General features: G+C 44.8%; 1 protein-coding gene and 1 long non-coding RNA gene across 4 annotated transcripts; both read right to left on the bottom strand.

The window, feature by feature from the left end:
* Positions 1 to 15,081: 15,081 nt before the first annotated feature.
* LOC103289000 (60S ribosomal protein L5) lies at positions 15,082 to 16,092 on the bottom strand. Its single transcript, XM_008144814.3, has one exon. The coding sequence runs from the start codon at positions 16,054 to 16,056 to the stop codon at positions 15,163 to 15,165; it is 894 nt and encodes a 297-aa protein (XP_008143036.1). The 5' UTR covers positions 16,057 to 16,092; the 3' UTR covers positions 15,082 to 15,162.
* Positions 16,093 to 18,938: 2,846 nt separating this feature from the next.
* On the bottom strand, positions 18,939 to 21,707 carry LOC129149834 (uncharacterized). Of its 3 annotated transcripts, none has more exons than XR_008556654.1 (3): positions 21,676 to 21,707; positions 20,045 to 20,138; positions 18,939 to 19,207 (listed from the first exon to the last, which is right to left on the bottom strand). It is a non-coding gene; the product is annotated as an uncharacterized LOC129149834 (long non-coding RNA). The 3 variants fall into 3 exon arrangements; XR_008556653.1 differs by lacking the exon at positions 21,676 to 21,707 and adding an exon at positions 21,337 to 21,534; XR_008556655.1 differs by lacking the exon at positions 21,676 to 21,707 and adding an exon at positions 20,653 to 20,730.
* Between the last annotated feature and the right edge of the window lie 3,945 nt (positions 21,708 to 25,652).

The following is a 25,652-nucleotide window of genomic DNA, read 5'->3' as shown; positions in this document are numbered from 1 at the left end:
AACCCAGATATCTGCTGTCTACAGGAAACCCACCTCAAAAAAAAGGATGCATACAGACTGAGAGTAAAGGGATGGAAAAAGGTTTTCCAGGCAAATGGAAATGAAAAAAAAGCTGGGGTTGCAATACTTATATCTGACAAATTAGATCTCAAAGTGAAGGACATAACAAGAGATAATGAAGGCCACTTCATAATACTAAAGGGAGAAATCCAACAAGAAGAAATAACTCTGGTAAACATATATGCACCCAATACAGGAGCACCAAGATACATTAAAAAACTCCTGGAAGATATCAAAGGAGAGATTGACAGTAATACAATCATAGTAGGAGACTTCAATACCCCACTATCACCATTGGACAAATCCTCTAAACAAAAAATCAACAAAGAAACATCAATCCTAAATGACTCACTAGAACAGATGGAATTAATCGACATCTTCAGAACATTTCACCCCAAAGCCACAGAATATACATTCTTCTCAAGTGCACATGGGTCATTTTCAAAGATAGACCATATGTTAGGACATAGGCAAAGTCTCTCCAAATTCAAGAAGATAGAAATCATATCAAGTATCTTCTCAGATCACAGTGGCATAAAACTGGAAATCAACTACAATAAAAACAACCCAAAGAAATCAAACACTTGGAGACTAAACAGCATGTTATTAAACCATGACTGGGTTACCAAAGACATCAAGGAAGAAATAAAAAACATCATGGCAACAAACGACAATGAAAACACAACAATCCAAAATCTATGGGACACAATGAAAGCAGTCCTGAGAGGGAAGTTCATAGCTCTACAAGCCTACTTCAAAAAACAAGAAACAATGGTAATAAATTACCTAACCCAGCAACTCAAAGAGTTAGAGAGAGAGCAACAAGATAAGCCCAGTGTAAGCAGAAGGAAAGAAATAATAAAGATCAGAGCGGAGATAAACGACATAGAGACCAAAGAAACAATACAAAAGATCAACAAAACCAAGAGCTGGTTCTTTGAAAGGATAAACAAGATTGATGGACCTCTAGCCAGGCTCACCAAGAAGCAAAGAGAGAGGACCCAAATAAACAAAATCAGAAATGAAAGAGGTGAAATAACAACAGACCCCGAAGAAATACAAAGGATTGTTACAAAATACTACGAACAACTCTATTCCAACAAACTGGACAACCTAGAGGAAATCGATATATTCCTAGAAAAATACAACCTTCCAAAACTCAATCAGGAAGATTCTAAACAGCTCAACATGCCAGTAACTATGGAAGAAATTGAAGCAGTCATCAAAAAGCTTCCGGCAAACAAAAGCCCGGGGCCAGATGGCTTCACAGGAGAGTTTTATCAAACTTTCAAGGAAGAACTAAAACCTATCCTCCTCAGACTATTCCAAAAAATTCAAGAGGAAGGAACACTTCCAGGCTCCTTCTGTGAAGCCAGCATCACCCTAATACCAAAACCAGATAAAGACAACTCAATGAAAGAGAATTACAGGCCAATATCCCTCATGAACATTGATGCCAAAATCCTCAACAAAATTCTAGCAAATCGGCTCCAGCAGTACATCAGAAAGATCATACACCATGACCAAGTAGGATTTATTCCAGGAATGCAAGGATGGTACAATATCCGCAAATCAATAAACGTGATACATCACATAAACAAATTGAGAGATAAAAATCACATAGTCATATCAATAGATGCAGAAAAAGCATTTGACAAAATCCAACACCCTTTCTTGATAAAAACTCTCAACAAGGTGGGAATAGAAGGCTCATACCTCAACATAATAAAAGCTATTTATGATAAACCCACAGCAAACATCATACTCAATGGGCAAAAACTAAAACCATTTCCCCTAAGAACAGGAACAAGACAGGGATGCCCACTCTCACCACTTCTATTTGACATAGTACTGGAAGTATTAGCTATCGCAATTAGGCAAGAAGAAGAAATAAGAGGCATCCAAATTGGAAAAGAAGAAGTGAAGCTGTCCTTATTTGCAGATGACATGATATTGTACATAAAAAACCCAAAAGATTCCATCAAAAAACTAATAGACTTAATAAATGAATTCAGCAATGTAGCGGGATACAAAATTAACGCCAAGAAATCTATGGCTTTTCTATACACCAATAATGAACTTACAGAAAGAGAGACTAAAAAAGCAATCCCATTTACCATCGCACCAAAAAAATTAAGATACCTAGGAATAAACTTAACTAAGGAGGTAAAAGACCTATACGCAGAAAACTACAGGACACTGAAAAAAGAGATAGAGGAAGACGTAAACAGATGGAAGAACATACCATGTTCCTGGATTGGTAGAATCAACATCATTAAAATGTCCATACTACCCAAAGCAATCTACAGATTCAATGCACTCCCCATCAAAATACCAACAGCATATTTCACAGACCTAGAAAGAACTCTCCAAAAATTCATCTGGAATAAAAAAAGACCCCGACTAGCCTCAGCAATCCTCAGAAAGAAGAATAAAGTAGGTGGGATCTCAATACCAGATTTCAAGCTGTATTACAAAGCCACTGTTCTCAAAACAGCCTGGTACTGGCACAAGAACAGACATATTGATCAATGGAACAGAATAGAGAACCCAGATATCGACCCAAACCACTATGCTCAATTAATATTTGACAAAGGAGGCATGAACATACAATGGAGTCAAGACAGTCTCTTCAATAAATGGTGTTGGGAAAACTGGACAGATACATGCAAAAAAATGAAACTAGATCACCAACTTACACCATACACAAAAATAAACTCAAAATGGATACAGGACTTAAACATAAGACGGGAAACCATAAAAATACTAGAGGAATCCACAGGCAACAAAATCTCAGACATATGCCACAAGAACTTCTTCACTGACACTGCCCCTAGGGCAATGGAAGCTAAAGAGAAAATTAACAAATGGGACTACATCAAAATAAAAAGCTTTTTTACAGCAAAAGAAACCATCAACAAAACAACAAGAAAGACCACTGCATGGGAAAACATATTTGCAAATGCTATCACTGATAAAGGTTTAATCTCCAACATCTACAGGCAGCTTATGCAACTCAATAAGAGGAAGATAAATGATCCAATAAAAAAATGGGCAACAGACCTAAACAGAATATTTTCAAAAGAAGACAGAAGGAAGGCCAAGAGACACATGAAAACATGTTCAAAGTCACTTATTATCCGAGAGATGCAAATCAAAACAACAATGAGGTACCATCTCACACCTGTCAGAATGGCTATCATCAACAAATCAACAAACAACAAGTGTTGGCGAGGATGCGGAGAAAAAGGAACCCTCGTGCACTGCTGGTGGGAATGCAGACTGGTGCAGCCACTGTGGAGAACAGTATGGAGTTTCCTCAAAAAACTGAAAATGGAACTCCCATTTGACCCAGTAATCCCACTCCTGGGAATATATCCGAAGAAACTAGAAAAACCAATCAGAAAGGATATATGCACCCCTATGTTCATAGCAGCACAATTTACAATAGCTAAGATTTGGAAACAGCCTAGGTGCCCGTCAGCAGATGAGTGGATCGGAAAACTGTGGTACATCTACACAATGGAATACTATGCTGCCATAAAAAAGAAGGAATTCTCATCATTTGCAGCAACCTGGATGGAATTGGAGAACATTATGCTAAGTGAAATAAGCCAGTCAATGAAAGAAAAATACCACATGATCTCACTCATTTAGGGATAGTAAAGAACATTATAAAGTGGTGAACAGAAAGATAGATACAGAGACAGTAAAGCATCAAACAGACTTTCAAAGTACAGGGGGAGGGTTTGGGAAAGGTGGGGGAGTTATGAGATCGAGCGAAGGACTTGTATGCATGCATATAAGCATAAACAATGGACGCAAAACTCTGGGGGGGGAGGGCATGTGTGGGTGTGGGGTGGGGGGGGGGTAATAGTAAGATATGTACACATATAATACCTCAATAAAAATATTAAAAAAAAAAAAATAATGAACGAAAACTTCCCCCACCTGATGAAAGAAATAGACTTACAAGTCCAGGAAGCGCACAGAACCCCAAACAAAAGGAATCCAAAGAGGACCACACCAAGACACATCATAATTAAAATGCCAAGAGCAAAAGACAAAGAGAGAATCTTACAAGCAGCAAGAGAAAAACAGTTAGTTACCTACAAGGGAGCTCCCATACGATTATCAGCTAATTTCTCAACAGAAACCATGCAGGCCAGACGGGAGTGGCAAGAAATATTCAAAGTGATGAATAGCAGGAACCTACAACCAAGACTACTCTACCCAGCAAAGTTATCATTCAGAATAGAAGGGCAGATAAAGAGCTTCACAGATAAGAAAAAGCTAAAGGAGTTCATCACCACCAAACCAGCATTATATGAAATGCTGAAAGGTATTCTTTAAAAAGAGGAAAAAGAAGAAGAAAGATAAAAATTATGAACAACAAATACATATCTATCAACAAGTGAATCTAAAAGTCAAGTGAATTAAAAATCTGAGGAACAGAATAAACTGGTGAACTTAATAGAATCAGAGGCCTAGAATGGGAGTGGATTGATAATTCTCAGGGGGAAAGGGATGTCTGTGTGGGGAGTATGGGAAGAGACTGGACAAAAATCACACCTATGGATAACGACAGTGGGGGGGAGGGGGGGAGATAAGAGCAGAGGGGGATGGGAACTGAGTGGTGGGGAGATATGTGGGGAAAAAGGAGAAGCAATTGTAATCTGAACAATAAAGATTCATTAAAATAAGAAAAAAAAAAGTTAGGTGAGGGCATCTCATGAGCTTTATGGGCAAAGATGGAGAAGTATGGGTGGACTTCTAGCATAATGAGGCAGACCCATAGCTGGGCAGACACACCCCATACAAGGGGAAAGGTCTCTATTGATGGGTTAAGGGGGTCCTGCTTTGCCTTATCCTGGTCAATGTTTTAAATGATAACTTGAAATATTATTTAATACTAGTGACCCAGTGCACGAAACTCGTGCACATTAAAAGGGAATTAGAGGAAATATTTTAATATTGCTATTTGCCCTTTCTCTATAATAGAAGTGTCAGAGATGAAAGAAAATTAGTAAAATGTATATAAAAATCTTCCTCCTGTCAGAGTCTGGGGTGCGCCACAGGAACCAGAGTCAAGTCCCCACCCATCCAGGTGTGCCTCAAAATCGTGCAAGACCCAGACCTGGCCGGCCCCACCCACATTGGGCTAGATTCAGACCCAGCTAGCCCCACCCCCGTCAAGCCTTGCCGGGTGGGATCTCAGCCTGAGGTCCCTCTACCCGGGCCGGGGCCAGGGGCATGCCTTGAGGTTCCCTGTCAAGCCCCACATGGCAGGGGGCATGGCCTCAGGTCCCTCCGCCAGGTGCCGGGGCAGGGGCACAGCCTCAGGTCCTCCGGCCTGGTGCCAGGGTGGAGGGCGCGGCCTCAGGTCCCCCATCAGGCCCTGCCAGGCAGGGGGCGCAGCCTGAGATCCTCTGTCAAGCCCCACCAGGTGGGGGGCGCAGCCTCAGGTCCCCTACCCCAGCCCAGCACCACACAGCCTCAGGTCCCTACTGATTGCTCATTAAGGCTCATTACGGGAACTCAGCCTTTGCTATGGGCACAGCCATCTTGTGTTATGGAATCCCTGCCTCCACTGTGGGTACAGCCAGCTTGTTATGGCGTGATGGTCAATTTGCATATTCCCTCTTTATTAGATAGGATTGTAGATTTCACAAAGCTCTGAGGAATATCCAGTAATTTGGGGTAACATAATTATGATTTAAAGAGAGATTTTGGGGTCTGGCATAATGGATTATGACACCCAAATAATGTATCTTAATAGGAATAAATAATAAGTAAATGAAATCAAGCATTCTACAGTCTCTGATCCTTATAGCTAGAATAGATTTGGCTGGTTAGATAATAGGATTTTTCCCCTCATATTAAGTCTGAAGACAACCACTGGTATTGACTTAGCAGCCAGGTACTGTCAAAGATGGCATCTCTGATTCTCTTAGCTTGCCCCCCATGGTTGCAGCTCCAACCAGCTCTACATTCTTAGCAGGAAGTAAGGGAGAAGGACAAATGCTCGCTAAGGCTACTACCCCTTTTAGCTAAAATGCAAAAGCTTCCTCCAACAAAAGCCAACTTCCACTTGTGAAACATTGGCCCAAGTCTGTCATATGGGTACTCATAACTATAGGGGAGGCTGAGAACATATTTAGTTTTCCCAATCTACGGTGAAGGTAGGAAAGGGACAGGTCAGTTGTGAATGTTTTCTTTCGTTTTACCGTTCGAGAACTTGGGGTTCGGAGAAAAAATATTTGTTCCAACATCATACAGTTCATATACTGGCTACAAACTTGAATCCAGGTTTGTCTTTCTCCAGTTTCAACCAGGCTGCCTCCCAGGATTAATATCATAAGAGGAAATTTAACAGGAACAAACTGGAACATCTTTTGATTGGAAGAACTCATAAAATGCAGGATGGAGAAACAATTTCCCTTGAAAAAAGACATGGAAATGTAGCTTACCACAAAGTTAAGTGAGGCTGTCTTGGGCTCCACCCAGATTCACAGATGCAGTGGTCAGGCTGAAGAGCAGTATGATGCTCCAATCTGGGGCCACTCCTTAACCCTTTGCACTCGCTTGCTTTTTTCTCGATTCCTTTATTCTACTCAGGATTTAATTTTTTAAATACCCCAGATTTTACAAAGCGCGGCAGTAGAATAAAAAACTGGAGTTTCTTTTCACACAAACTTATTTATTTAATGTAAGAAAAGCCCAAATAAAGGAGGAGGGATGGAGGGAGGGAAGGGATGGGCTACCGATGCTAACCGTGTCGAGTCACACTCGACATCCGAGTGCAAAAGGTTAAAAAGGAAAGTGCCAACCACAGAGACCTGAAGGGGACAGACCTTATTGGGGAGGGGCCTAAAATCATGTCACCCAAGAGGAGAGTGAAGGACCAGAGAATTCTAACCTGGGGTTGGGGGAGAGAGGCCAACAACACAATGATCTTTGTTTTCAAATATCTACAGGGCATAAGGGCTACACCAGGGGCATATATTATCTCAGAGGTCACAGTAAGAACTGATGGGTGGGACCCACAGGAAAACAAATTTTGACTGAACACAAAGAAAACTCCTTAAAAGCAGGGATCTCCAATGGAGAAGATGCTCTCCAGGAGTAGTGTTCCCCTCAGGAGAGTCTGGGGATGGGGTTATGCCAATTCTTGCACTGATGGGGACTTGAGGAATTCTTATATCCCTTCCACCCCTAAGCACTTACAAAGATGTAGGTCTCTAAGTAAAACAAACAAACAAAAAAACAATTCATTATGGAGGGGGGCAAGGGTGAGGGGAGGACCTCTAATAAAGGTTAATGTAAGAGTACAGTTTCTGTTTCTATGGGCAACCCCAAAATATTTCAAAATAATGCTTTATCTCTGAAATTGTTGCATTTTTCATACTCAGTGCTATTCGTGGGCTCTTCGAGATGAAAGGGAGAGAGCACTGGAACCCTTAAATCATGGGGTTTTGGGGGAGGATATTCAGCATCTCAGTAACCACAGCACGACTTCTGAGTTCCTGTGCGTTCTAGCCTGGCCTGCAACAGGCCAAGCAGAGATGAGACAGTGGCTCCTCCCAGCTCTTCATATGGCCTCTGCTCCCCTCCCTCGCCCCCGTATCCCTAGGTCTTTCTGTAATCTCATCCAAGTTCGCTTAGCAAAAAGGTTCTAAACAGGTTGTTTGGCACCGGTGCTGCTGCTGCTGCTGCAGGTACCTGGCCTTGCCTGCCTGAGCTGGGCCCTGCCCCTCACCCACCCTGGCCCGCCCCCGTGGGGCCTGATGGCCTGGCACATCTGTGTCCACTGCGGCCACGGGGCACTTCCTGCGCCCATGAGCGCCCCTGGACGGCCCACGCCCCACATGTGGGCACTGCACCACCCAAGAGCCTGGCTCCAGCACCCGGTGGCCGGGGCTTCCATATGGCCTGTTTCCTGGGTTGGCTGCCTGTCTGGTGGTGGGGCTGCCTGCTCTTGTCCGTCAGAGGCGACCGAAGTTTCATATCAAAGAAAATTTAATTGGAATCCCCAGAGCTCTATGACATAAGAACACTCGAAAACTTTGCCTCTCTCTGACTTGCACAAATTTTGTTTGGCTCATGCATTAGAAGGGGTGGGAAGATGGCTGGGTGTCAATCACATTAACTGCTCAGCAGATGGGCTGTACTTAGAAGATTTAGACTTTTTAGAAAATCTTTTGCCCACTGGGGGGAACAATGACTGAAGAAATCATGAAGGAAGGCAAGAAATTTCATCCAGTAGTGATACACAGTCGCCGCGTTTATAGTATCCACGTGACTGTTCAAAGTAAAACCGTGTTTATCCTAAGAACTAGGTAGTAGTAAGAGCCATTTGTAGTGGATTGCTTATTAGTAAGCTGGCCAATTTCATTGTAACCCTGTGCCTGTAAATGTTACATATAGTACGGTTTTTCATATTCCGAGTGTATCATGGAGCTCTCTTGCTTCTCTTATTTTTTTAACTTTACAGTGTCACACAACTATAACGTATGAATGATCTTGTTACCAAAAGAAGAGGGGAAACAAACTTTTCACCGGAGTTTCCACTTCCGTATTGTTTTATTACCAAATGTTTAGATAAGCTGTTCCACTGCTGTTGCCTTTTAAACATCCAGGGTATTAGCACTTTCTTGGATGTGCTTAGGAGATCAAGCCATGAATTCCTTGGATTTTCTGCTGGAGTTCATTTAAGGGTATCTGATTACATGGTGAACAGTGGACTGAGATGACCTTCAAGTGGCAATGTCATTATTTTCTTGTTATGTCTTCAGCTTGATGATTAAGATACAATTCTGTTTTAAATCAAATGCATTAAAAAAAATGGCATTAGTTGTAGGTTTCCAATTTGGGAAACCTATTTTAGTTAATATTTCAAAGAAATATGAAGCCTTAACTATTTTTACTCTGGAATGCTAATGAAACAAATAGATTAGAGAGATGTTGAATTATTCATCATTTAATGGTGTTTATTAACAACTAGAGGCCTGGTGCACAAATTCATGCATGGGTGGGGTCCAGCTAGCCCGCCCCACCCTGGCCAAGGGGAGGGAATGTGAAAGGTTAGCCAGCCGGCCCCACCCCCTGGTCGAACTCCCAGTCAAACTCCCAGTCAAGGGGACAATTTGCATATTAGCCTTTTATTATATAGGATGTTTATTTTTAGTATTTTAATATGGGTAAAATTTTTCACTTCCTCTTAAGAGGCATAATGTTTATTGATTAAAGATGGGAAATGGCAAACAACAAGTGCTGGCAATGATATGGAGAAAAGGGAACTTTTGTGCACTGCTGGTGGGAATGCAGACTGGTGCAGCCACTGTGGAAAACAGTATGGAGTTTCCTAAAAAAAAAAAGAAAAATGGAACTGCCTTTTGACCCAGAGATCCTAAGAATTGTGAAACACCAATCAGAAAGAATATATATACCCCTATGTTCATAGCAGTGTATTTCACAATAGCTAAGATCTGGAAATAACCCAAGTGCCCATCAGTAGGTGAGTGGATAAAAAAGCTGTGGTACATTTATACAAGTATACTACACAGCTATAAAAAAGAGGAAGTCTTACCCTTTGCAACAGCATGGATGGACCTGGAGAATATAATGCTAAGTGAAATAAGCCAGTCAGAGAAAGACAAATACATATGATCTTACTAATATGTGGAATCTAATGAACAAAGTAAACTGATAAAATGAAACCAGAAGCATGGAAGAGGCTGGCCAGTGCCCAAAGGGAAGGGTCAGGTAACTAGATAAAGACCATGAAGGAAATAGCTAAAGAACATATGCATACCTCATGGACATGGACAATAATTTGGTAAAATCCAAGGAAGGGATTGTCAGGAAAGGTTGGAGGGGGGTAAAGGAGGGCAGGGGGCAAGGAATTCCTGCAACAATAACAACATTTTTAAAATTTTAAATAAAAAGATGGGAAATCATTAAGACACCGATTATATTTCAGATCTTTGACTACATTATGCAATAGATTTCATTTTTCATGAACTGTCTTAGCTTTTCTACTTGTAAAATAGAGGTATTGGTGGGGGAAAAAAAGCATCCCTATTATTATCTTTTGTCAGGACATGGATCCCTGGCCCCAGTGCTGTGGTTAAGGGAGCAATATCAATGTTGAGGATCCCTTAGGTCCTTCCAAGCACAGGAAATGAAGCAGAAAGAATTTCCTGGAACACCTTCCCTCGTTAAAGCTGACTGGCTCCAGGACCACCTGGGACCCACCCCATAGTCTTTACACCCTAAGGAAGTCTGCAGTGGAATTATTGGAGTAGATATGCCAGTTGAGGGGTATTCTCCTAAAATAAGTATGACCATACTCCAAAAGAGGTAGGATTATGCATGTGGACCTTTGAGAAAGGGAAGTTACAGAGGGTCTGTGAACAATGAAAAAAATCAGTGGAGAGTCCATGGGTCCCAAGCCAAGGATCATCAGAGTCTAAGGACTTATTCCACTAAACTAAGTTTTCTCCACCTCCTCCCCCAGCCCACTTCTACCCACCCTCAGTTATAATGCTGGCTTGGAGAGGCCTGAGCAGCTAATGGAATAGTTTTCACTCAAGCTTTGGCCTGCAAACCCCTGGAGAACTAATTTGATTCCTTTCTTTTTAAATTGCATTTCCCCAAATCATCTGCTTCCCCTTTGGCTATGCAAACAGGATCAGATCTTATCCCAGTGTAGAATCTTCCCTATTCTGAAAGGCTCCAAGGAGCCAGAGCCGACCTTCTGGCCAAGCAGGGCAATGAGGGGCCAGTAGGGCTGTTCTAACACACCTTGCAAGGGTGGTACTGGTTCGAAACCCTCAGAGATTCCTAGATGAAATCCAGCTCAGGCGTCAACTAGCAGTCACATCCTTTTCATAACCTCTTCCAACACCCCACCCCTCATGACCAGCTCTTACAATGTCACATGCACTCCCCGCTCTTCCACAACGAGGTGTGACTAGTCAGCAAGGGGTTTCACTCGCATGGAGGTGGCTCATTTGGCAGCTACCCGGCTGCATAAGAGGCAGATGCTACAGCAGCAATATAGGTACACGCAAGAGGAAACACAGATTAGATGACTCCCAAAATAAGTAACTATTTTCTCTACCAAGAGTCATGATCCCAACTATTGATTTACTAAGTCCCCTAAGCTAGAGAGTTGAATCACTAGGGGCATTTATTAGAGTCCTCAGGTGATTTAATAAAGATGATACATTAGCAAATTCATCAGATATGAACACACAACATTCTGTTTGAATAATGTCATAGGTGCCTTCTTGTGATGCAGTAATAATGTCCAAAGCCATCCTATTTTGGAGGACAGTTTTTCTCATTAGAGACACTTCAGTTTTCAGTACAGACTGGCTTCTCTGGCTTGCTGGGTAAGGGTGAGGAAGGAAAGGAGCGGGGAGGGGAGAGAGCAGAGGAGGAAGAGAAGGAGGAGGAGGAGGAGGCGGAGGAGGAGGAGGTGAAGGAGGAGGAGGAGGAGGACACAACTTCACTGAAACGGTGGTGAGTGGCAGCTACAGTGGTCAGCAGTTCTGGTGTTGGGACAAAAGGCACTAGCATTGACCTGAACACCATTGCTTTGGTTTAGAAATAAAGAGGTGCCAACGTTGTCTGGTCCACTTTTTTTAATCTTTGAAGAAGTTATCAGCAATGAAGAAAATGAACAGGAAAATAAAGATGCAATGATGGTATTTCGGCAAATGAACTTTAGGAATCCTCTGAATCTCTTCAAAACAAACCCAACCCATGATGTCAAAAGAAACCCAGGGGAACCTTTCCTGTTTCTTCTATCATGCCCCCTGGCCCCTCTAAACCTAGGAAAACTTAGACTCAAATTCAGTGGCCATCACCCTTTTTTATCAGGCTACACCGTCATTTCCTTCTGGACCAGCACAGAGTTCCCCCATCACCTCCTTGCTCCCAGGTCCTGGTGATGCTGATACGATGGAAGGTGTGTTTGTAGTTTGGCTCATGAGTGACATATTGGGCACCCTCTGGGTTTAAAGCAAAGGCAGCAGAGGAAGGTCACAGCACTTCAGTTACGTACAGATGTCTCTCTCCCAGGGAAAGTAGCTTATCAAACCCTGGCCGACATAAGCAAATGTTTAATTATTTTCTTCATAAATAAGTGGCCGTTAAGTTTAGTATAATTTACATCTCATTTCAATTGCGGTGGGTTGGAAATTGTTAAATTACCAATGTATAATTAGAGTCTGGTCAAGAAGACAGGATCCAAAATAGGTAATTCTATCAGAGTGAATCTGACATAGGGAATTGGTTAAACAAGTTTTGGAAGACTGCAAAATCAAAACAAGAACAATGAGGGAATGCAGAAATAATAACCACAGGAAACAGCTACCAGCCTAGGGCTGGGGGAATAGAGGGAAGGGGTGGGATTATGGGACCTGCAGAGTTGGGACCCAGACCTCAAGGAGGAGCCATGTCCTCCCCTCCCGCCCCCCACCCCCACCCCTGCTGCTGTGGGGACCTCTGAGGGCTGTGGAGTCTGATTCTGAGAATAGGGCACTCTCTGCCTCTGATCATTGCCTGAAATTCCTAAAACCTTTTCCAAATGGGAGCTCAAAAAATGCAGTTAGGGGAGCAGAAGTAAAGAGACAGGAAAGGAAAAGCTGGCCATCCCTCACTCGCAACAGCAGGCCTCCACTGCCATAAGGAAGCTGGCGATAAGTTTGACTGTGATTGGAAGCTTTGACTATTACCTGTCACTGCACCTTGCAATTCTGGAATGAAGACTGTGTTTGGCAACTCAAAGTCACTGTAGTACTTGTGAAAATAAATAAAGAAAACCTTATTCAAATAGAGTCAGGAAGCCCTGAAAGTGTAGCTCTCATGAACATATGACCTGTTGAGCTTACTTTACAAATTTGGGCAGGAAGAAGCTTATTTTACTATCCCAGCAACTACCCAGCAAAGGAGAAGCCACCACCCTCAGCCAATGAGAAGCCACTGCCACCCTGAACACTCATTCTCCTTCAGTGGACTTGTGCTCATACCCCCCCCCAACTTTCCCCTTTTTCTCCATAAAATAACTTTCCACCATAGCCGGATGGGCTCAGTGGATAGAGTGTTGGCCCTCGGACTGAAAGGTCCCAGGTTCAATTCCAGTCAAGGGCATGTACCTTGGTTACAGGTTCCTTATGTACCTGGTCGGGACGCTTGTGGGAGGCAACCAATCGATGTGCCTCTCTCACATTGATGTTTCTCTCTCCCTCCTCCTCCTTTCCACTCTCTCTAAAAAAATCAATGGAAAAATATCCTCAGGAGAGGATTAACTAACTAAATAAATAAAATAACTTTCCCCTTTTTTGTTCTCCAGACTTGCCTGTGGTTTGCCATTGTTTGCATGTCTCAGATTACAATCCCTCTCCTATTCCCAAATATACTGATTTTTGATGGTAAAATAACTGGCTATTTTATTTTGAAATTTGACAAACTTTACCCTAAAAGTCATCAGGAAAGTCATGGGACTGCCACACATCTAACCTGGGCAAAGAACTGAGCCCACAGAACACAATTTAGAAACAGGGCAAGACAAAAGAGCATGGCTGTAAGATTGCAACCATGAGCCCTACTTGTTTAGCCTACTAGGTGCCAATGTAAAGTGCCTGGCACATAGTAGAAACACAATAAATGGCCTTATTGTTGAAACCTAGGGCTCTGACCTCTCCCACAATGCAACGCTGACCATGACATAAGAGTGTTAGAACTCCACCTCAACAAAAGATGACAAAATCCTCAGCTCTCAGTTGTGCTGGGAGCAGCACTGTACACGCTCGGCTTTCCACAACTTAACAGACTACAACATCCCCTCGGCTCCAGTCCCACATCCACAATGGCTAGCCCCAAGCAGCCCCTGGGTCCTGTCATTAACAAAGTTGCTTCTATATTTGTCCTGTTAGGAAGAGCAGGGTCTTGCTGACCTGGTGCTTGTAAATTTTCCCTTTCCTCACCCCCCAACAAATAAATGAAACTCATTCCTTTTCCATACCATAGGATGCTGTGGAATTCATCCTGAATCCCAGTGATTAACAGGTGGGGACCCAGATGGAGACCATCTGCATAACAGTCCCCAGTCAACACTGGGGAACACAACACTAAGTAGATTGACACAGATATTCACAGCCTTCTATATTCCGGTTTCATTCGTTCTACCCAGATTTATATATCTCTCCACCTCAAATGCAGGCCCTACCCCAACTGGGTCTCCTTTGAATCAGCTCCTTACCTTAATACACACTGTGCCCATCCCCACTCACTGAAAGGCGGAATTGTGAAACCCGCCATCCATGAAATGTAGCGATTTGTAGTTGTATTGAAGCATGAAATCCGAATGTCATGCTGTGAGGATGGTCTGTAAGAGTGAATCAATCAGCAGGAGAGCGAGGCTGTGAGGTCCAATTGCAAAGGCTTGGCTGGGGAGTGAAACAGACCTGAGTTTAAATCCTGGTTCTGCCATTGAACCACCTGAGGCAAATCATTCAACTTCTGAACTCCTGGCTCTCTTCCATAAAGTGAGGGGTAATCTGAGCCTGCCAGAGTGCTACAGAGCAGGGAAAGGGGCTCAGTAAACAATGGCTAACCTTAATAGTGTGTTACTATTCTCACTAATGCACACACTTGGAGAGTATGAGTGAGAAAACCTGACCCCTGTGACCTAATATCAGAGGCAGGTTGCTAGGGCTACTGAGGCAGGTTGGGGTGTACTAGTGGGGGAGAGAGGGACCCCCAAGAACCAGGTGCAGGCTCTGGGCTGGGAAGGGCAGGAAAGGGTTAGAACTAGAAGTCCAAGCAAGGAGTAAGAATGACGTTGCTATATTCTCTACAGACTCCTGGGACATTTTTTAAAGAGTTTGAACCCTGTATTAATATCTTTCTCTCCAGCACTACCCCTGTAAAGTCTTGGTGATTTCAGGATTCACAATAAAATCTTTCCAATGTCCTGGTGTCTCTTTTCTTCGACCTCCTCACTCGCTTTCTTTCTTTTTTTTTTTTTTTTCTGTTTGCCTAATAAGTTTATTGTCTCTGAAAAATCATAGAAAATTGTGATTTGGTTTATTAGCTCTCAGCAGCCCGTTCCTGAGCTCTGAGGAAGCTTGCTTTCTTCTGAGCTACCCGATCTTTCTTCTGGGCAAGAGACATTTTGGGACGGTTCCACCTCTTCTTTTTAACTTCTTTCTTAGGCTTCTTTTCATAAACTGGATTCTCTCGTATAGCAGTATGAGCTTTCTTATACATCTCCTCCATCATGTCTGGAGTTACGTTGTTCTTTATATATTGAGAGAACTGTTTCTTGTAAGCATCTTCATCTTCTTCCATTAGATAGCGCATATAATCTGCAACGTTCTGGCCCATGATGTGCTTCCGATGTACTTCTGCATTGAATTCCTTGCTTTCTGAATCATAACCAGGGAATCGTTTGGTACTGTGAGGGATAGATAGGCCTCCATCCACAGCTCCCTTCGGGGCCCCAAAAACTTTATTTCCAGTAGTAGTTCTGGCAAGCTCTGCATCCAAATAGCAGGTGAAGGCACCAGGTTGACCATCAATGCTTTCCACGTTGTATTCATCTCCAGTCACCTCCACCTGGCCTTCATAGATCTTGTCCATGCCAAACCTATTGAGAAGCCTGCGGGCCAGCAGCAGGCCAGTACAATATGCTGCAGCATAATTTGTCAGGCCAACCTTCACACCATACTTTGGGAGTTCATGAGCAAAAGCTGCACAAACTATCATATCTCCTTCTATACGGGCGTAAGCAATCTGACAGATGATATCTCTGTTGGTTACGCGAACTATCATCCTGTATTTAGGTGTGTTGTACTTATTTTTATCCTGGATTACCAGGCGTTTCCGGGCATAGTAATCAGTTTTACCCTCTCGCCGTCTTCTGAATTTCACTTGGTATCGCTTGAAGTAGGCCTTGTTCTTGACAACTTTCACAAACCCCATCCTGCGGAAGAGAGTCCCACGGCCGCGGCTTGCCACAGACCTCTCCTCACTCACTTTCACGGCCAGTGGCTTTCAAACTTGTTTGTCCATGGCCCAACCATATGTGTGACTCAGTTCACACACACATCATATATAAATACCCACGTCTACACATACATAAATGAAATCAAGTTTTATAATATGATACTTACCCTTGCTACATGCATTGTGCTCTGCTATTTCCTATTTTGTTCTATTTCATTGTTATAGATGCACTAACTTAATTTTGTGATTCACTAATGGTTCTGTCTCTCAATTTGAAAAACACTGCCCTAGATTTTTTCATTACATCACTCCAGTTTTAGAGACCGAAAAGCTGGGGAAGAACAACAAGGAGACTGAGATGAAGTAGCCAATGAGGTAGAAGAACAAACAGACCTTCATTAGCACAATCCAAATACAGTCATGTGCCCCATAATGACGTTCCTGTCAACAGAGGACCACATATAGGATCACATATAAGATTATAATGGAGCTGAAAAATTCCCATCACTTAGTGGCATCATGACCACCGTAACGTTGTAATGCAACACATTACTTACTATAACTTTTTTACCTGATATAATTAAAAAGGTTATAAAATGCTAAAGTAAACTAAGGTTAATTTATCATTGAAAAAAGAAAAAATTTTAAATAACTTTAGTGTGGCCTAAGTGTGCAGTATTTACAAAATCCACAGTAGTGTACAGTAATATCCAAAGCCTTCATTCATTCAGTTACCACTCACTAACTGACTCACCCACATCACCCACAGCATCTTCCAGTCCTGCAAGCTCCATCCATGTCAAGTGCCCTATACATATGGATATATCACTTTTTAAACCTTTTATACCATATCTTTATTGTACGGTATAAAAGGTTTAAAAACATTTAAACATTCTATATTTAGATATGTTTAGCTCTACAAATACTTACTGTTGTGCTGCAATTGCCTACAGTATTGAGTACAGTAACATGCTGTGCAGGTTTGTAGCCTAGGACTAATGGGCTATACCACATGGCCTAGAAGTGTAGTAGACTATACCATCTAGGTTTGTATAATGCCCTCTATGATGCTCTCACAATGCAAGACAGAATCACACTCTCTAATCTCTTCCTGTCACTCAAACTCATTGGCTCTAGTACTCCAAATTCAACTATTTTGCAACCCCACCCAGTGCCTCCAATCTTACCACCTTCCCCTCATGATGTCACTTCCTCTTTATCTGATTTAGATTACCTAGCTCATAATAATCATCTGTCAAGTGATTCATATAATAAATAGTTGCTGAGTTTTCCCACTCTGTGCCAAATACTGTTCTAGGTGCTGGGGATACAGCAGTGAACAAAACAAAGTCCCTGCCTGTGAAGACCTTTTTATTGGAGGGAAAACAGACAATAAGCAAATCAACGAGAACAATTAAGCTATCTATATATATAAAAGCCTAATATGCAAAGTGTCCCCTCGGGAGGTCAACTGGGAGACCCAGAGTTCGCTCACTACGACGTGTGCTAACCACCAGGGGGCAGTGCGGAACAAAGGAAGGCCCAGATCGGCCCTGATCGCTGGCTAGGCCTAAGGACTCTACCTGTGCACGAATTTGTGCACCAGGCCACTAGTCTCAGTATAATAGCCAGTGTAAAACCTAAAGCAGAAGAGCACCTACAGGTCCCAGGGACAGCACAGTGGCTAGCAAGCCTGGAGCAGAGTGAGAAGAGGGGGAGGAGGTCAAAAGAAAGCAAGAAGCCAGATGGTCTCCTGGTCTATTCCAGGGACTTTGGGTTTTACTCTGAATGCGATGGGCTATCATTGCAGGATTTGAGGAAAAGGAGCATCCTGATCTAGTTTATGTCTTTAAAAGCCTCCTCTGTTTGGAGAATAGATGGTCAGGAAACCAGGGAAGAGGATTCAGATTAAGATACTATTGGATGAATCCGGGTGAGAGATAATGGTGGCTTGGACCAGGGTAGTGGGAAGGAGGTAGTGAGAAGTGGATATAATTTTGAAGGTATAGCTAATAGAATTTGCTGATAGGATAGTGTCAAGGGTGATGCCAAGGTTTTGAGCTTGAGCAGCAGAAGTATGGAGTTGCCTTGTACTGAAATGGGGAGACTTTAGGAGGAGTTTGGGGGTTGAGGGAATCAAGAGTTGAATTTTAGGTACATCAGTTAAAAGCCCAAGTAGAGAAATACGTAGTCGGCATTTCAATATATGCAGTTCAGGAGGGTGGTCTGGGAAGGAGCTATAAACAGGGAGATATTAGCATCTACTTGATATTAAAATCAGGAGACTGGATGAGAAGGACCTATGAAATGAGTGAGAACAGGAGAGGGAAGAGTTCCAAGGACGGAGCCAAGAGGTCAAGTTGATGAGGAGAACATGGCAAAGGAGATCAGAAAAGAGCAGCCAGTGACAGGAAGAGAGAAATCAGAGTGCAGGCTCCAGGAATGCTGGGAGAGAAAGTGCTTCCAAAAGGAAGGAGCGATGCTCCATGCCAAAGGAGGATGAAGATGCCCAGCTTTATCAGCAATCAGGGAAATGCACATCAAGACCACAGGGAGAGCCCTAGGTGGTTTTGCTCAGTGGATAGAGTGTCGTCCTGTGAACTGGAGGGTCCTGGGTTCGATTCTGGTCAGAGGCATGTCCCTCGGTTGCAGACCCCTCCCCGAACCAGACCCTGGTCAGGACTCGTGCAGGAGGCAACCCATCGATGTGTTTCTCTCACATTACTATTTCTCTCTGCCTTTCCCTCTCTCTTCCACCCTCTCTAAAAATCAATGGAAAAAAGATCCTCATAAAAAAAAATCACATTTATACCAGTTAACTGGTAATAATTTGAAGCCTGTGAAGATCATATGTGGAAAGATACTTTATTTAGATACAGCAACAGGCTAGAAGTGTAAGCAGGACCAACCGCTTGGGAAAACAATTTGGCTTTCTTTTTCTTATGACGTTACAGGATGACATTAAACAATCCAGCAATTCCTCTCGTAGGTATCACCTTCTGGCCACGACCTTCATTTTGCAGATGGAGAACAGAGGCATAGAGAGGGGTGGCCATTTGCACTATTAGGGACAGAACCAAGAGCAGAGCCCTTGCCCAGTGGTGTCATGCCAAGCGGTGTCAGGTAACTATGTCAAAGAGAAACAAACAGGTTCAGGAACTTCCTCTAGATCACATTGCAGTAAGTGCTGGAGTTGGGATTTGAACTCCAGTTTCACACTTTGAAACCCTTGCCCTTTTCACCACCCCTTGATGTTAAGGTTAACAGACACAGACACAAACCCACACAGATATTTGCACTCCCGTGTTTCCATTTCCATGCTTCTCCCTTTAACTTCTCTTGAACCAAACCACCACCTTGCAATTCTTCCCCCCGCCCCAACACACACCCCACAGTTCCAGACAGATCTGCCTCATGAAAACGTCACAGTGCATGGAACAGCACACATTTAGGGAGTGTTGTCTGTGTGCGAGGCATGGTGCTCATCAGATCTAAAGGGCAACAAACTTGCCAAACTGTTACAGGTGGGGGACAGGACACAGACAAGAAAATGGGCAATTACCATCCAGAATAAGAAGTAATCTGATAAGGAACATCTGTGTTACTTTCAACAATAAAGATAAATTTCAAAAAAAGATTCCAGAGCGGGGAAGAAGAAGTGATCTCATAGAGGCAGACGAGAACACCAAGAGCCACAGTGAGGGTGCTGAAGCTGTCGGAGGGATCTTAGGAAATACTTCCCCAAGAAAGGGACATTTAAGCCGAGACCAAGGTATGACAAAGGAGTTAACCGAGGAAGGGCACCTGACCCAGTGAACAGCACGTGCAGGGCTAAAGGCTTTCTAAAGCACTGATCTGATCAAACACCCTCTATCCCTCCACCCCACCCCCTATCCCTCCACGCCCATTAGCAGTCCTGCGTGGCCTCCCATTCCCAAATGAAAACATCCTAAACATGTCCTACATTCGGTTGGGGGCCACTGTGAAGATCTATGGGACATCCAATTGAAGATGGTGAGTAGCAATGAGAGCCAAGAGTCTTGGGTCGGAAGGAAGATCTGGACAGGGGATAAGAGGAAAGTCAGTTAGCACATAATGATGTGGACATGGATGAGCTCACCTAAGGAAAGGAGGGAGAATGGGAAAAGAAATAGGAACACCAAGACTTAAGGAATCAACCTGTCCTCAGCCTGGTTTTGAAACCAGCATTAGGAGTGACTTCTTGTGAGTGGATTATATTCAGTGTGATCGCACTTAACCTCTCTGGCCTCAGTTTCCTCGTCTGTAAAATGGGCTAGTAATAGTACCTACTTCCTTGAGTTGTCTGAGGAGTAGATGGGTCAATACATGCAGGTGCTTAGAACAGCACCTGACACATAGAGCTCAATAAATGTCCCGTAAAAGAATAGGACGGGCTGAGGAATGAACGGAACTGGAAGAGGTGGAAGGTGCTTGGGGTAAATTCATCTTTCAAGAAGTCTGACTCTGGCCCTAACTGGTTTGGCTCAGTGGATAGAGCATTGGCCTGCGGACGCAAGGGTCCCAGGTTCAATTCCAGTCAAGGGCATGTACCTTGGTTGTGGGCACTTCCCCAGCAGGGAGTGTGCAGGAGGCAGCTAATCGATGTTTCGCTCTCATCAGTGTTTCTAACTCTCCCTCTCCTTTCCTCTCTGTAAAAAATCAATAAAATATATATTTTAAAAAGAAGTCTGACTCTGAAATTTTGAAATAAATAAGTAAATGTATGCTTTAAAATACAAAAGAAGCCTGACTCTGAAGTGGAAAAGAAAACCAGTAGCTGGAGGTGATGTGGGGAGGTGGTCATGAGAGGGTTTGCTTTTGTTTTCTTTTTCCACCCCATGCTACTTTGGGAATTTCACCCTCCTGCATTTAAAAGAGTGACCCTCCCAGTTACTTTGGAAACCCTGTTCAGCAGACTAGTGGTTTCAGACCACTCCCTCCTCCACCCCCCACCCCCCCTCCCCCGGCGCTGTGGAGGGAGCCCCCGGAGCCACACAGGAAACTCCGCACACCTGAGGGGGGGGACGACCCACCATGCTGGGCAGGAAACCCCACCACGCTGCTTTGGGAACCCCTGAGCTGGGTAAGGTGCACCCGTGCTACTTAGGAAACCCGCATTCTCTAGGGGGGGCCCAGGCACCACCGAGAAGGGGAAGGACCCTGCCCCCCATCCCCACCCCCACCCCACCCCCAGTGCTACAGAGGGAGCTGCGGGATTTGGAGGGTGGCTCTCACCTCTCCGTGGGGTGGAGGAGGCCGCCCAGCTACTTTAGAAACCCTGAGCCTCAGAGAGGCAGCCCCAGTTCCCCTGCGCTTGGGAGGGGTCCCTGCACCGTGGAGGAAGCCCCACCATCCGGAGGGGGTCCCGACCCCCAGCATCGGGAAGAGAGTCCCCCCGCAATACTTTGGAAACCCCATGCACCAGAAGATGGCTCCCAGCCCTCCACGCAAGAGAGAGAGCTCCTCCCTCCCCCCCGCCCCCTCCTCCCGCTCTACTTGGGCAACCCCGCCCTCGGGAGAGGGAGCTTGCCCCTCCCCCAGCAGAGAGGGTTTACTAGTAAAGTCAGGAAAAACCTGAGCGTGTTCAAATGCTGATTGGAAGGAGCCGGGAAAGAGAGAGGTTGAAGACTTGGGGAGTTGGGGAGGAAGGCTAAGTAAACAGGAGAGCCGGTCCCTGGGGAGGCTTCAGGTGCCCGAGGGAGGGCGGGAGGGAGGTGAGGTGCGGCAGATGCCGGTAAACGGGTCGGTGGGTGAGGCTGGGAGGCTGGGGAACCACCTTCCGTTTACTCCCTGCGGTGGAGATGACCCATCAGCTGAGAATGTGGAGGTGGATGAGAGGCTGGGGAAAATACACAAGACGTCCAAGTCTGTGGGGCGGAGAAGAACCTCTCACTCACAGGCCGGAACCACTCACAGGACAGTTTCCCAACGCGTCCTCATTCCGTCCTCTCAACACCCCCAAGGAATGTTCTTGCCTTACCTCTTAGTGGGGAGGAAACTGAGCCTGAGTTCAGGCCACACCCCTGCACAAACATGCACATAAACACGTGAATAGACACCCGCACGTGCACACACACCCTCCCTAGGGCCCCGGGGAGTCCAGGGCTGCTGCCCACCGGGACCCCCTCTCCCCTGGCTGGAAGGCCCTTCAGGAGGCAAGTGAGTGAGGGCCGCCTTGTTGCAGGAGGTTCTCAGATCTGCCCTCCACAAGGAGAAAAGTTAGTAAATGATTCACAAGTGAAAAAAAAAAAAAAAACAAGGCTCCGGACAGTGGGAATAATATGCTAACATTTTTGTAACAAATGGGGTGGGAAGAATGTGTTTGCTTATATGTGCATAAAACATTTCTGGAAGGATGCCAAAAACTCAAACTGTGGTGGCCTCGGAGGAGGGGAGACGGAAAGGAAGGAGAATGTTCAGTGTATCCCCTTCTCTGCCTTTTGAATTTTGAAATAAATCAGTAAATGTATGCTTTACAATACAAACCAGTGGTCTGACTATTACGAGTAACACCCCACAGCTGATCTACGTTGTGATGTCATGACTGAAAACCCTGTTCCACCCGTGGTCCCTTCGCCCTTCCTTCCTGTCCCCAGTGGCTCCTGGTCCAACTCTTCCCCCTAAGGAGCCTGAGGCCTCCCTGCGAACCACAGGAACCAGTGACACAGAGTGGCAGCCACCGGGCCCAAGCCACGACCCTGTGCCTGTGACAGAGCAGACCACGGCAGGCTCCGCAGTCTGGGACTGGCCTCATCCCCTTGGTTGCTACAATCACTTACTCAATTAGGTCAAAAACTGAGGGGATTCTTATAAGGGACAGTGCTCGGGACCCAGGACACTCCAGAGCCCCGATCACCTGGGGGTGGGGGGCGCGGGGGTGGGTGGGAGAGATCGCCGCTTTCTCTGCTCTTTCTGCTTCTGCCCCCTCTACCAGAAGGCCCAGCCCATCAACGTGGCTCCAATATAGGCACAACCCCATCACAGGCCTTTGGGTGGGTGCCATTGCTGGACCAATCATCTGGGGCCAAAGGAGGCAGGGCCACGTGGTTCAGGACAGTTCCTCTCAGAAGGGGAGGTGAAGCAGGATGGTCATGTGGAATCACAAAAATCCTTTGGACCCTTCAGTCCTGGAGCCTTGGTTTACCCCTCCAGGCTGGCCCGGCCTCACCTAACCCCTGGAAACTGTGTTCCTGTGAACAGAGGCGAGGATACCTTCCCCAAGTCTAAGAGCCAGAAAAAGTATCTCTGATATTTGTTACAAGGAAGAAACTCCAGATTTAGAAATACTTAACTACAAAGGGCCCACACAGGCACACCCCTCCTCTCCTCTCCTCCTCCGCCACAGCCTCTGGCAGCCACCCTACTTGCAGCCTTTGCCAGGACTCCAGCGGTGGGGAAAACATTTGGAGATTTTGGACAACCCCTGCACACAAAAATAGAGGAAAGTAAACCACAGAAACATCATGGGATTTTAAACCAGAAAGATCTAGATTTTATTTCTCCATCTGCCATTGACTAGCTTATATGATCTTAAGGCAAGCCACTCAACCTCATTGAGCCTCAGTTTCTTTATCTGTGAAGTGGGAGTAATGAAACCTAACTCACAAGGTTGGCATGAGCATTAAAAGAAATCATGCGTATGACAAAACACTGATGCTCCACAAATGGCCCTTTCCTCCCTTCCCCCTTCTCGCTCCCCGCCCTTTCCTCTCCCGACTTCCTGCAATGAATTCCCTCTGTTTAAGTTAACCAGAGTCAGTGTCTGTCAGCTGCAACCAGGAACACAGACTGTTAGAGCCTGTGACCTTCTCTTCACCTTCACCCCCCAGCCCCCACATACTGGACATGTCTCATGTTTTCTTGCTGCCCGACACTTTTGAATACCCTTTCTATGTTTGGGGAATTCCTGTCTCGCGTTCCACTTTTCCAAGGTAGAAGCCTGAAAACTAGGTAGCAGGTATGTGCCCCAGGCTCCATCAACCCTGAGGCAACTAAGTGAGGTTTCAAATAGTGAGTGAAGAAAGAGTGTGAGGAGGCAGGAACCACATGGGACGCAACTGGTGACGGGGAGACAGAGGCAGCGGATTTTGGGCCACTGGAGAGGAGGTTCCAGTGTCTGGGGGACCAGTGTTGGCAGTATTAGATGCACTGCCCATGACCAAGGATGGTGGCCTTCACTGACAGTCAGAGATATGGTCTGTGTAGCCTGCAAGCTTGGTTCTCTGGTCCTCCTGGAGGTTCCCTGGGAATCAAATGTGCTAAAATAAATTTCTTTTCTGACCAAAGCAATCATGAGTTCTATATTTTGCACCTAAGAACACTGACACACACATATGTACAGTACGTGGCTGTTTTTATTTCAGCCTTATTGAGCAGTAATTGACACATAAAATTGTAAGATATTAAAAGTGTACATTGTGGCTATTTATATGCATATACATGTGAAAAGATTCCCTCATCTAGTTAATTCACACATTCATCATTTCACATATTTATCTTTATTTTTTATAAGATCTATTCTTTTAACAATTTCAATTATACAATACACTGTCATCTATAGTCACCATGTTGTACATTAGGTTCTCAGATCTTATTCATCTTAGAGCTGAAGGTAGTAAAGTCCCAACTATTATTATATTGCTGTCTACTTCCCCCTTCATGTCTATTAATATTTGCTTTATATATTTAGGTACATCCAGGTTGGGTACATAAATATTTACAAGTGCTATATCCTCTTGTTGGATTGACTCCTTTATCCATTATACAATAAACGTCTTTGTCTCTTATTATAGTCTTTGACTTAAAATTTATTTTGTCTTATATAACTACTAGGAGCCCAGCGCACAAAATCACGCGGCCACACCCTGCCTTAACACCCGAATCTCTCCACACACAGCTCCAGCACCTGACCTCTCTGGCCTTCTCTGGCTGATTCAAGTCCTGCCCTCAGGCTCTCGAGTCACCTCTGGCTGGTCCTGCCTTCTCCGGGCGCCTCCCCGCTTCCGCCCCATCTCCATAGCAATGCAGCGGCTCCGCCCAGTCATGGCTCCGGAGGAAAGCATGGAAGCCTCCTGCCTGCTGCGCTGTGCTCCTTCCCCTGGCAGGTGGGCAGCGGGGTGCTCTGAGTGTGAGCGGTGGGTGGCAAAAGACTGGTGAGGGGGGCTCTACGGGCTCTCATACCCACCCTCCCTGTCATGGGATGGTCCTGCCTCTTCCGGGCGTCTCCCGCTTCCGCCCCATCTCTGGAGCAACGCCCCACCGCGCATGCTCAGGCAGCCTCCTGTGAAAGGGTCACAACGTTACAGAGTAACAGACAATTTGCATATTCCTCTATTATTATATAGGATAGTTACCCTTGTCTCCTCCTCCTCCTCCTCTTTCTTCTGTTGTTGTTAATCCTCACCCGAAGTTATTTTTCCATTGAGTTTTAGAGAGAGTGGAAGGGAGGGAGACAGAAACATCAATGTAAGAGAGACATATCCATTGGACACCTCCCACATGCGCTCTGACCAGGGCCAGGGATTGAGCCTGCAACCGAGGTACGTGTCCTG

Source organism: Eptesicus fuscus, chromosome 7 (assembly GCF_027574615.1).
Source record: "Eptesicus fuscus isolate TK198812 chromosome 7, DD_ASM_mEF_20220401, whole genome shotgun sequence".
Taxonomy (NCBI): domain Eukaryota; kingdom Metazoa; phylum Chordata; class Mammalia; order Chiroptera; family Vespertilionidae; genus Eptesicus; species Eptesicus fuscus.
The sequence above is the reverse complement of the archived record's forward strand: the minus strand, read 5'-3'. Positions and strand labels throughout refer to the sequence as shown.

Excerpts from the sequence above, each read along its gene's own strand:
- LOC103289000 (XM_008144814.3), bottom strand. The coding sequence starts at position 16,056 with ATGGGGTTTGTGAAAGTTGTCAAGAACAAGGCCTACTTCAAGCGATAC.